At 46.3% G+C, this 12,522-nt stretch overlaps 1 protein-coding gene across 3 annotated transcripts in view; it reads right to left on the bottom strand.

Annotated features, from left to right (window-relative positions):
* Positions 1 to 12,522, bottom strand: part of PRKCH (protein kinase C eta) — a 116,560-nt gene that overhangs the window by 97,610 nt on the left and 6,428 nt on the right. Inside the window, exon 1 of one of the 3 annotated variants that reach the window (XM_040560569.1) lies at positions 2,865 to 2,921. The exons of the other annotated variants lie outside the window; for them this stretch is intronic. Coding sequence (XP_040416503.1) covers positions 2,865 to 2,918 — 54 coding nt within the window. The 5' untranslated portion in view covers positions 2,919 to 2,921. Of the gene's footprint in view, positions 1 to 2,864; positions 2,922 to 12,522 lie in introns of those variants that run through there. 3 annotated transcript variants of the gene reach the window in all.

Here is a 12,522-nt window from a genome sequence, read left to right as displayed (position 1 = left end):
AGCTCGATGGCCCTAGGGACCGTCAGCTGAGCATGTGGAAGGCTTAGGAAGTGAGCAGAGGTGGGCACGGGTTGCTCTGTGCCAGCCCCGAGCATCCTCATGAGCCAGCTGATCTTAGAGGAGGGCGGCAGGAAGGCAGCACCCCAGGCGGGCCCACAAGATACCCCCGGGCCTCTTTCCCCCGCAGGTTGCATGGCTGTAGCCCACATGAAACAGAAATCACACAGGCAGGACATATTTTGCCTTTCCCTATCACACATGTGTACAAGCAGAGGCTTAGCTCTTCTGCACGAAGTAATAAACATAGATCTTGCTTGGTAATACCAAACCAAATGCCACCACATCCATCCATCACTGGATCCTCCTCCCAACTATTATTGCCCTCTTCCTAAAGCTTTTTTTTTTTTTTTTTAAAGGGCTGAGGGAAAACACAGATTACTTTCATTTCCTAAAAGGAAGATGCTGACAACAATGCAGGACCACTAACTTAAAGGGTGGCAATACAGGGCTTTATTTCAGCTGCTTGAAAACTCAGTTACACTAAGTATGGCCATAAACACACCTGGTAACTGCTGACTATCGGCTTTACACATGCAACGTATGGAAATCTGCCTACAAGCAACTATATGCAATTGCAGGTAAAATAGGCTGAAAGTAGGATAAGATCTCTGTTCTTGGTAAGACTTAGGACCTTTGACCAAAAAAAAACCACAAACAACAACAAAACACAAAAACAAAACCCCTCCAATTTCCACTCAATGAACAGTAACAACAAATCAATAGACCTCAACAGCCAGTTGCTTAGCAAAGGAATCAAAATTATTACCAATGAAGTAAAAATCCTTCAATAGCCACAGAGCCACTGAGGCACCACGTCAGCTGTTGTCCTCCAGACACATTACTTGCAAAGGGATGATGATGACAACTCAAAGTTTAGGTCTCTGAGTACCCAACGCACCAAGTACTGTTTTCTATCCCCAAGTTCCGAAGAGGATCAAACATATTTTCCATCATCTTTGTTAACTCAGTATAATTTGGCAGAAAACCCAGGAAGCTGTGCCAGTTTTGCTGCCCACGGTCATAGAGAAATAAATCAGTGACGGGTGCCAAGCAGGCATGTTGGTGGCACTTCCCATTTGGAAACGGACCAAGGGCTGCAGCAACGAGTCGGTGAGCGGAGTTTCCTCAAAATACAAACATCACTGACACAGCTCCTCACTGACAGAGCGCCCCTTGACAAGGAGATGGCAGCTGAGTGTGCGTGTGTGAGCCCAGCGAGCCCAGGAACCAGACAGCCCACAGAGAGACTTGGGTTTTGCCTGGAAAGAAGCAGAAGAGGCACCAGAAGGAAACAGAAGGGGATAAACAAAAAGACTGGGCTCTCGGTCTCAAGGAGAAGTCTTCCAAGGCACTGCACTCACCTGCAGTTTTAATTAACCTTATTAACAAATCTAAGCTGGCCTATGAATGATTCATTATTTTAAGTTAAGCAGCAAAGTCTGCATCATGGTCTGAGGTTCTCTGTTCAAGGCGTTCTCGTTGGTCACCTCGGGACTGCCAGCCACATGGCTACAGCAGGAAAGTGCTCAGTAACTTGAGGGAAATCCATGGATTGTACAACAGAGAACGGAGCCTTCAATATCCTGTTAATGAATCTAACCCAAGGCATGGTGGACACCTAAGAACAGCTGCAAAACTCTGCAAAGAATCCATTTGCAGTTGTCTTCCCAGGTACTTACTCATTTACATACCTATTTTATTCTCCAGTATTTAATGCTGGAAAATATTTTCTTGTTCTTCACAGATTTTATTGCATTGTCTCGAACTTCTGTGAAATTCTTCTCGTTCAAGTCTCCGTTAGGTGTGTGTCACCATTTCTAGAGCATCTTCTTACTAAACACAATTCACTTTGGTGCACTGCTGCTTTCCCATTTTTGCCCAGTAGCAGCAGCTTCAAAGGATCCTCGAGTGCAATTAGATAACTATCTCGCTGCCTAAAGCCTGAATGCAGGAAGCTGGGGTTCCACAATGCAGGGATTCAAACATCAACCAAAAATCTCTGCAAAGGGCTTGATTTGCAGGTGCCTGCCCCCTCTTTCCCTCAGACAGCAAGCATTTCGGAGGAGATCTGTATTAGTGGAAGGCCTTGCAATACCCCACTGTCAGGCTGGCAAATGTTGTGTCGGCTGAATGCAGAGCCAACAGCTATCTGTTCTGATCATCACTCACCTCGGCTCAACTTCCAGAGCTGCTGTAAGACCACACTGGCAACACTTAAAACCCCAAAGGTGGATGGTGGGGAACCTCTGCACCAGAAGAGGTTCTTGCCTGCTTGCTTTCACTCGGGGAAGCTTCCTGCTCAGGCTGCCATTCCCCTGCTGCAGCCCTGGCACTGCCCTCCTACAGGCAGGGTGGGAGAGGAAAGGAGCTGCACACACGAGATAACTCTCCACCTTTTCACCCAAAGACCTCAAAGCCCCTTGAGGTGCTGCAGGAAACCTTACACCGTTACAGACAAGGAAAGCCATGTCTGGGGACTGCAGGAACAGAGCCAGGAACTTCCTGTGGGCTCCCAAAGCCTGATCTCGCACACTGCACAGCAGGCTCGTGGGCTTGCAGAACTGCAAGGAAGGCTCTGCAGTACCCATGCAAGCAACGCGCGTCTGGACTTCAGAGGTCCAGACGGCAACAAGAGCCAACTGCTCATTTTGTGAACGAGAAGCTGCCTTTCCCCACGGCATCAGAAGCCGTCATTCTTTTCTGTGACTGCAAAGCCTTGCTCTAAGTGCATTACTGGTCGAAAAAATAAGGACAACAGCACAAATAAAAAACCACCCTGTCAGTATCGCAATGAATTAGCTTACGTGCAGAATCGAGTTATCAGTAATACTTCTGACAAAATGCATGGTTTCCAACATCAGGTCTCAGCGGCACGCCAGTCTTTAGAACAGATCCTGTGATGGATATCCCCACGCAGAGCCCTAACTGCATTATGGATCCTTAGTGAGGGTATGAATAAGAGGGATTAGTTCCAGCAGCTTTTGGAACCTGGGTCCTGGTATGGGCTGCAACACCACGGAAAAGCCCAGCCACCTATGCTCTGACCATTCTTTCCCAATTTTGAATTAATCTCAGTGACTTCCTCCCTCCTCATCTGGCAGTTTCTTCACACTGAAACAATTATGAACTAGCTTTTACATCCAGCTAATATTAATCCACCACACCTCCTTTCACATTCCATGTTGCAAGTTGATTAATAAAATGATTTGAGAGAGAAGAAATGAAAACAAGCTAACGAATATGGGTGGTGTCTTACAGGAGAGAATCTACTCGGGGCACAGGGAAAGCTGGAGGAGAAGGTTAAAAGTCGTTTAGACTGCACGCTAACTCCTCTCCCATTCTTTACCACTGCTCATGGGATCGTTTAACACCCCTTGGGTACAACACATCCCAGAACATCATGTAAAAGCAGTAGCAATTTTTGGCCACATAACCAATTAGACATTTCTGAAGGTACAAAAAAGGAGTGCCAAGGCATGCACTCCCCCAGCATTCCTGAAGGTATGATGCTCACTCCTGGTGTCCAGATGTTACTGCTCGTGCCTGCGCTCTAATCGCACGACATCCAGCGCTGGGAGTCATCAGCAAGTCCTCATGGAGCACGAGGAATGTAGGTTGGGATCCAGAACGCAGCTGGCAACACCCGGACAGGACAAGCCATTGCCAGCATTTGCTTTGTCAAGTTAGCTCGTGCCCTGTTTGTATCGTGGTTTTTCTTTGTGCGTTTGTTTTTCTGTTTGTTTAGTGGTTTAGGGTTTTTTTTTCTGGGGGGGGGGGGGGTCAGGGAGGTACAATAACATATTTCTGTACAAGAGTGGCTAAAAGAAGGGTGCATAGATGAGGCTCTTCATAGCGAAGGACCGGCTCGTATATTTGTACAGAACAAATTAGGAAAAAAAGGAATTAAAATCCTGAAGCCAAGCAACTGCTGTAAGAGACAGACTGTTCAAGACCAGGCAATTTTTAGTCCCATCAAGTCTGTGATTACAGTTTTCCTCATCTACCTCATGAGGGAGATGATCTCAGCACGCACTTGTGACCGTACAGTCATAGCTGTGACTCCGGCAACCGGGCTGAGACAGGAAGGAGCTGAGAAGCACCAGCCCCCAGCCTTCTGCAGGCCGCTGGGTGGGTGACGAGGTGCAGCATCACTGTGGGAAACGCCGTTCAGCTGACCCAGCCATCTGCCTCCATCTGAAGGAGGATGCACTTTTGGGTTTCGCGTGCAACTGCGAGCTGACAGGCAGCATGTCAGCATCTAACGACAGCGTGTTGTCACGTATTTCCCCTTATTAATATTTCTTTTTCCCTTTCTAAAGCATGGTCTCGAGATGAGAAAGCATTTTGCAATGTGACCAAGATGTGCCTTGGATTAAAGGAGATTACAGAGGGAGTGGGGAAGGGAAACCCAGAAAGGGTCCGTAGAGGAAAAAGGTCAGAACACAGTTTGTAGTGGTTTTGCTCAGGTGTCCATCAAAAACACAACTCGGTGCTGACCACGCTCCCATCTGAAGCTCAGCATTGCCGAGAATGTAACACAACCTGCAGAGCTGCAGACAAATGTTCTCCTCTCCAAACTGAGCTTTTGATGGGGGTCACTGAGAGTCCAAGCACACGGCAAACCTAGGTAAGCCAGAAACAGGACAGGCTCTGTTATGAAGCCATCCTATTTAGGACATTTGCTGTCATGTTCCCTCCTTAATAAATGTTTAGTTTCTTTGTGAACAGAAGGCCTGGCATTTTATCCATGGCACAGCCAGTGATGCATGTGCTTTTTATTACAAATACACATGCTTTTAACTCCAGCCCACTAGCTAATACTTTTAAAAGTATAAATTCCCCTCTGGAGAAAAGTACTTCCCTACCTGGGTGGCACTGCTAATGTGGACCTTATGCTCCTCTTCCCACTGACAAAGAGCCCTTGCTGAGGAGGGGGCACCCTACCTTAATTCCCAAAGCAAAATTTTATTCACTCCAGGAAAAGCCACATCAATATAAGGTTTTATAACCTTAACCAGAGAGCTTTCACCAGCTGAGGACAGAAATCCCCCAGACAGCATTTATCTTTTTTTAAAATAAAACCAAACAACTTGCCTTCTTTAAGGCTTACCAAGCCCTGTAATATAAAGCTAGGAAGCCAGTCAAACAGTTCCTCGCCTCTGTACAAGTGGCACGCCTGGTAATGACCTTGTGGGGGAAGAAAATGAAAGAGATACAGTCCTAATAAGTGCCGCACATCCAGCGAAGTGAACCATTGCAGATGAAATCCCCTAAGAAAGGGGATAAACTACCTAAAGCTATCCAGCTAATGTGCATGGTATTAAAAGAGCCATAGATAAGATTACAGAAGTGAAGAGTTAGATCCTTAGTGGGGAAATCCTTAACCAGCTGAACTGGAGCTGCTGAGTAGACCTTGCTGTGGCTGCACCGTGAGTTTCGGCTTCGTATGACTCTGAGGATTCCTCTTGCAGCCCTTGAAATGTCTGTGACATTACCACACAGTAATACGAAGCACTACAGTGGTTTGGATAGGGAGATACAAAGTCTGAACAAGTAATGACCCACTGGAAAATTCATAGTGATAGATGGAAAGATCTGGTGCCCTTCAGACACCTACACCTTCTGCCTGTGGCTTCGGAGCAGCCACAACACTGTCTATTGTAAAGAGCACTGTTCCTGTGGAAACAGTTGCTTACTATATTTCAAGAGATGGAATAAAAAATACTATAGATGTATAGATTTTGGCAACTACCTATTTACTGGAGAGATATATATATTAAAAAAAAAAGTCCTGCTCTTATCGTGGATAGTCAATGAAACTATGAGGCACAGATAGAGACTATTGTTGTGTGGCTGAAATAATTGAAAGAAAACAGATTTCTTTGCAAGTAAGATTTTATATGCCCAGAACTATTAATACAAGGAGGCTGCTTAGCCAAACTAGGAACTGAACCACGAAACTTACGTTGGAAAAACGCTGAGGACCTTTTCTGAGGTCAAGAAGATTTTTTCTGAACAACCTCCCAGGAGTCGAGCACAGGGGCTCCAAAGGTTGTTTAAAACCAGCAAACCTCAGGAAACTTTCTCTCACCGAATTTTCACATCCAGAACAGAAACAGGCACTTACAAGATGTTATGAAAATGGGAAGTGATATTGCTTAAAAAACAATGAATACTGCATACCCATTTCTGAGGCGAATATTTGCGGTAAGCTTATTTATATATAGAAATAAACCCACTGGCCTTGTATTAATCATGAGCAGACTCTTCTCTACGGAAAGGGAAATGACACACTTGGAAGGAAGTGTCAGACACCTTCTGAGATCACTTCCATATAAGCTAAAATGTGACGACTTGAAGGATCATTCCCTCTCTTTAAAGAAAACCACCCAAACCCTGAAATTTTATTCTTGACAAAAATCAGAAGAGTAATTCTAAAATGAATCACCCGATGATTACAAATGGAGATTTAGTTCTCAGTTCTAAGGTTCTTCTAAAATTCTGAAGTTCTAAAGTTCTTAACCCTCAGACTTTTACCCAGCAGAGCCACAACCGTAGGGAACACAACCAGAGGGATTTCTGGTAGGCACAGCGCTAAGTGAGCACTGAAAGGAGTACATGCCACGTCCTATCTGCCTCTCACCACGCACATGTTTACAGGCACTTCTACACCACCAGAGTTAACACCTTTTTTTTTCTGCAAAGGTGCAGCAACTGCCCACCCAAGACAAGCTAAAAGGCATGGCTTTCAGCATGCGTTAAATGGCAAACAGCAGAGGAGAGGGTTATATATTCTGATATTGTGTATGTCCAACAGCAGTAGCTAAATGCCGGGAAGAACATAGGATTGATTACGAACTGACAAATCATCAGTCAAGCTCTTCAGTAGACACGAAATAAAGGGAAAAGCCATCTCGATACCAGCCTTTGATCAGAAGGAGATAACTGTCCCCAGCCCCCCTTTCCTTCCGGACGTTAGGACTGCCCTGCATGGGCAGCAGAATGGACGCTGCCTTCACACGTCCCCAAAACCACACTTCTCAGCCCATTACGTCAACTCACTCTGCTTTGACTGATGTTTTCTTCATCACACTGGGCTGTGAAATGGGTAGGTGAGAAGCAGAGCCACGAGCAGGAAGCTCTCCACCTCTCCTGCGGCACAGGGGCTGCCCGTGCGGCACAAGGGGACAAATCTGCTGGGCATCCTCTTCCATCTGCCCTGTGCCAGCTGCCACAAAGTCACGAGTCTGCTGAAAAAGGGCTCCATCATGGCTGAACACGAAACCCATTCCTAAACTGGATGACTTTGTAAGCATTCACCCAAATGTTTCATCCTTAGCTAATGCAAGAATGTATTTTGTCTACAAGGTGCTGAAAGCCTTTCTATATATGCATTATACCCTGGATTTTTGATGCTTTACTCCTTCTTTTGTCTTCCCTACACCCTTTTGTCTTTCAAAGGGAGAGGACAGGGCCCTGCTGGCTGGGCTGACCAGCATGGTGAGCACTACGAACATGACACTTCTCCAGGCTCACTCCAGAAATTGTTTAGTGCGAGCTTACAAAGGAAGGTGAAGCACATTCCTTCACAGATTCAAGAAGATGGGAGAAAACTTTCTGTTACCTTTACTGGCAAGACAGGATAAATGTTACTTTAGCTTATTATTTGAAAATGTGATCAGAATCAGTTACTATCATTAAGAACTGATGGGGTTATTTTCATAAGGGAAGACAGCTTACCCTAGCCTAGGTGGGTTTCTACCCATTTTTGCTCTACTCCAAACAAAGCACAGCTCAGTTGCTTGTACCGTAGCTACTAAACCACCACAATTACATCTCACTTCATTAAGAAGACTTAATAAAACAGCATTTTTCTTCCTGCAGGTTTGTAAGCTGCCACATCGTGAATCCCCTCCAGAAACAAGAGGATGAAACTTCTAAGAAAGGGAAGGGCTGGCAATGGCCCGACAGGCAGTGTCCTGTGAGTGACCCCCTCTCACAAGCCAGTCTTGTGGGAGCAATTCTTGCAGGTGCTCAAAGCTCCCCTTTCGACTTTTTACTGTTATGAAGTAAACAGATAACGAAGTGCTAAGTTTAGGGCTCAATCTTGCAAAATGATGATAATCAGCAACACTCCTACAAAGCCCTGTTAGGAGATGGCTGAACACCCTACACATTTGACACCGCTGTAGATTTTGTATAAAAGAGCATGTACCAACTTTGACAAGAAATCCCACCATAGATTTGGACCACACAGGAACATTTTCCTCACATGATTACATTTTCTTCGAGGCTTAGCAGCAAGCTGCCTTACAGAATAAATTGTCATTGAATATATTAATGTGAGATGCCTCAGTCTGCGAATGACCTAGATAATAAACTCGTTGCACAGAAGCCAATTTCTTCCTCTTTCTCAGGGTTCCAGGAGCACTCTTTGTGCTCCATAAATAATGTATAACCCAGCTATCATAAATCCTTGTTGCAGGAAGGAGGAAAGAAGCATGTCCAGTTCTTCTCCCAGTTACAGTGGTGCAAAGTGGGCAACTCCACTGGTGCCACTGGAAATCACTGGTGTAGACCTGGCAAGCAGGAACAGAAGAAATCGCTGGGCTCCTGTTGTGCTGACATCCCACAAAACATGTGGATGAACTTTTTACGGTAACATTTCACAACAAATGAGAAAGAAGATGACTTTCACTTCAAAGTTATTAAGAACAAATACCAGAAAGAAGTGAGATACAGAGAGCAGCGTCACATGGAGCGTGACAGAGTCTGGGGGAAGGACAGGAACTGGGCCCCATGCAGGAAAGATTTCTCTCTCTCTTCTTCAGATTTAAAGCATTTAAATCTAAACGAAATTAAATAAGAGAGACAAGATAAAAGAAAACATTCAGTGAATCACTCCCCAGATTGCAGCCCATAGACCAACATACTTTTCCTCTTCTGGATCCTGGGCAAAAAGCCGACAGGCTGCACGGCCTTGTTTACACAGGAAAATAAATGCAGGACAAAGTAGGAATTCAAACAGGATGAGCTAGTCTTCTACCAGTTCTTCATCCACAAGACCTTCCTTATTCTGAATCAACTCAACCCAGAACTGAATACATGTAATAACGAGCACATTGACCAGTTTGGACGGAGAGAAGCACTCTGAAGATTAACTCAGGCGTCCACAAGCCAGCCCCAACAGTACCAGAGACATCAGACTGTTTCAGCTGTTCTGTCACATAAAAGCTCTTGGGAGCACGGACATCCCATTTTCACTGTTGTAGTAAAACTGTCACCCTCCTTCCTTCAGACTACAGGGCCAGCCAGCTCCAGCGAGCTGACACCATCCCAAATGATCTGACAGTGCCCGCCACTCTCTTCTTCAGGCCTACAGCACTCCGCACAGTTATGACTGGTTCCAGGTTGAACCTCCTCTATAAACCTGAATGACTGCAAATATTTTCTACCCAAAAGCACTAAAAAGATTTGCAAACTAAGACCCTGTTGCTACTGTAGGAGGTCTAAGACACAAAAGCAAGCGGAGATGTATAAAGAATAATTTACAAGTGGCATCTTGCTTACGTAACAGAGTAAAATAAATTTACTCAAGAGAGAAGCACAAAGTCTGGTACTAGGCCAAAATGGAGACCACTGACAAAGAGCCACGAAGCAAATGAGAAACAAGCAAAGAAAAAACAGAAACCACAAAACAGGCCAGACGGAGGGCTAGAAACCAGAGGTGCTGTAGGAAGGGATGAGCTGCATTTTCAGACCAAATCAGACCAGCTGGCAGTCAAAATGCAGCCTTTGAGGATGGCTGATAGTAAACATAGGAGACGAAGGCAGGAAAAACAATGTTTGGATAGGGAACTACCATCTCAAATCTCCTCTAAACTCCTGGATGCATGCTGTCAGAATACAACTAGTAGTAAACTAGTTGTAATGGCCTGCAACAGAACAGATACACATCCTGCTTCTCACATCCTCTCCCTCAATAGCCTGCATCAGAGAGGTTACTGCTGATCTGTCAAGTGATTTTGCACTGCAAATCATCTTTTTTTTTTGCCCTTTTTTTTTTTTTTAAAAAAAAAAAAAGGCAGAGAAGACACGTACTACTCATGTATCATATGATACTTTTAGAAATATGTCCTTTATGGACACATTTGAGAGAATATACCTGTAATGCAAGAAACTAAAAATAAATAAATGGTCAAATAATTTCCAGTAAGGCCTGCGCCAGCAACATCCTGTTAGTTAAAAAATAATAAATCTCTCACCCACATCACAAACAGAAGCTGCCCAACTTTTCCTTCTGCACCAACACTTCACCCCCTATCTGTTCAATGGCAAGGAAACCTCTCCTGGAAGGAATCTGGACAGCTGCCACCCCACCACCGATTCAGACACAATCACCTAACTAATGAAACTCGATACTTACGAAACTTGGCAGGTGCACGCCAAGAAGAAGTTTTTATGTAGTGTCATCTACGGGTTCACACTCCCCTCCCTTTTCCCCTGCCAACATTTTTTTTGTATTGGCAAAGCTCAGGCTAGCTATAGCCGTGTGCTTTCACTCTGGTATGAGCTGCATCAACCCCAAGGGCAGGTCTGCACCGAACAAAGGCATGCAGAAGTGATTTGTGTGCAGCATCGAGGAGGGCTGGCAGAAGAGCCGAAATCTTGTCCTCAACGGGCCTCGTGTCTGCATAGCCCTGAGCCAGGGCTCCCAGCCTGCTCTTTGTCTGTCTGCAAGGTTGTCCTCAGAGGGCACAATCCCTTTGCCACCTGGATCTGTCACGCATCCATCACACGGACGAAATGCAGGCATCGCTCTCTGCGAGTTTCCACCAGGGCACAGGGCACGGTGGGCCAGGGAACACGAGGCTGGCTGGAGGTGTCAGCAAATGCAGGTCCCATGAGGAAAAGAGTTGTGGGAAACAAACTGGCAGCTGACAGAGCAACTCTTCTGCCTCCCCCCTGCCCAACATGCGAGGAGCAAAGCAGGGAACAGGCCAGCAGCCAGCAAAAGTGCTCCGGCAGCCTGCGGGACAGATCCCATCATTGATTACATGCCTCTGGTCTCATGTAACAAGGGCACAAGGGCACGCGAGGCCTCACATGGGAAGAAAAAAGCACTTTTTCCATCACCTTGGGCCCAGCACAGACGCCAAGATTTTAGCATCAAATACCAGCGGCGGCAGGATGGCCGAGAAATGCTTGCTCTCACATAGCGTCGTGCTAGCGCGCCTGAACATGGCTTGCATCCGCTCGTGGTGCTGCCCTTAAAAATAGAGCAGGATGCTTTCCTCAGCGACTGACTTCACTGGGCGATCAGAACATTTTGTGACGTCAAAGGATAAAAAACGTCCTTGGCGTTGCAGAAATTTCAGTCGTTTGTCTGGCTTACCTTAAGTGGTTTAGCAACATTAATTGGATGCTCCAGGATGCACTTTGTTTTTAGAAGTACATTTGCTATCTTTGATATAATTACAAAGCAAGCCTCTCCCTCACATCCAGCCATCGCTCCTTGTTCCAGCACAACCGAGGGCATGGCTCAGGGAGGAAAAACCACGGGGTGACCTGCACTGGGTTCGTCAGCCAGGGCTGCAGCCCGCGCGCTGCACAGCCCCGCTCGCAGCGCAGGGGAGGAATAAGCAATCAGACCAAAACTTCTCGCTGTGCCAGAAGAAATGAAGTCTACGGCAGGGTTTGACATGCATTAAGTGCATGCCTAAATCGGCTGAGATGTCGGAGGCAAGGTGTGATGCCTGATCCAGAATCCCTCACGGAAGCTGCCAGCAACAATTCTGCTTGTCTTTTTTCCCCATGGTTACACAAGAAGTCCCCGACTTCTCGATTGTATTAGCAAAGCACAACAGCTACAATCGTCCTAAAACATCAAAGGAGCTTTAACAGTCTGCAAAGGAAGGGTGGGAGTCTGCCTCGGTGCAGTAAGGGATATGCTTTCATATTGAATTACGCCGTAAACCAGTTGACTTTTTAATGGCATTTCAATAGCTCAAACTGCCCCCTTGACAATCTTTTCTGCGGGGGTTTATTGCCTATAAGCTTGAGATGGCTAGAAACCAAATCATTACTCAGAAACTACTCAAAAACAGAAAGCCACGGACGGCCTGGATGAGACGCGTTTTAACAGAAAGACCTGTGGTAACAGCCAAAAATAAAACGCGGACAGACCGAGGCCTCCCCCCGCCGGTGCAAGCGGCAGGGGCTGCACAGAGCACGGCCGGGACTGCACAGAGCACAGCCGGGACTGAGAGCTTCCTGCGGTGCTCGATGTGCACATGCTGCTGCTGCTGCTGCTGCTGCCGCCCCGGCCTCGCTCCTCCGCCTGCACAAGCGGCCTCTTGTACAGCAGCGAGGGGATGGCCGGGGCTCCGGTCCGCAAACACCCCCAGGAGCTTTTTCTGACACTGATGTTGCTGAAGGAGACCCTGCGTCCCATCACCTGCC

Source organism: Cygnus olor, chromosome 5 (genome assembly GCF_009769625.2).
Source record: "Cygnus olor isolate bCygOlo1 chromosome 5, bCygOlo1.pri.v2, whole genome shotgun sequence".
NCBI lineage: Eukaryota > Metazoa > Chordata > Aves > Anseriformes > Anatidae > Cygnus > Cygnus olor.
Note: the sequence above shows the minus strand (reverse complement) of the source record. Positions and strands in the feature narration are given on the sequence as shown.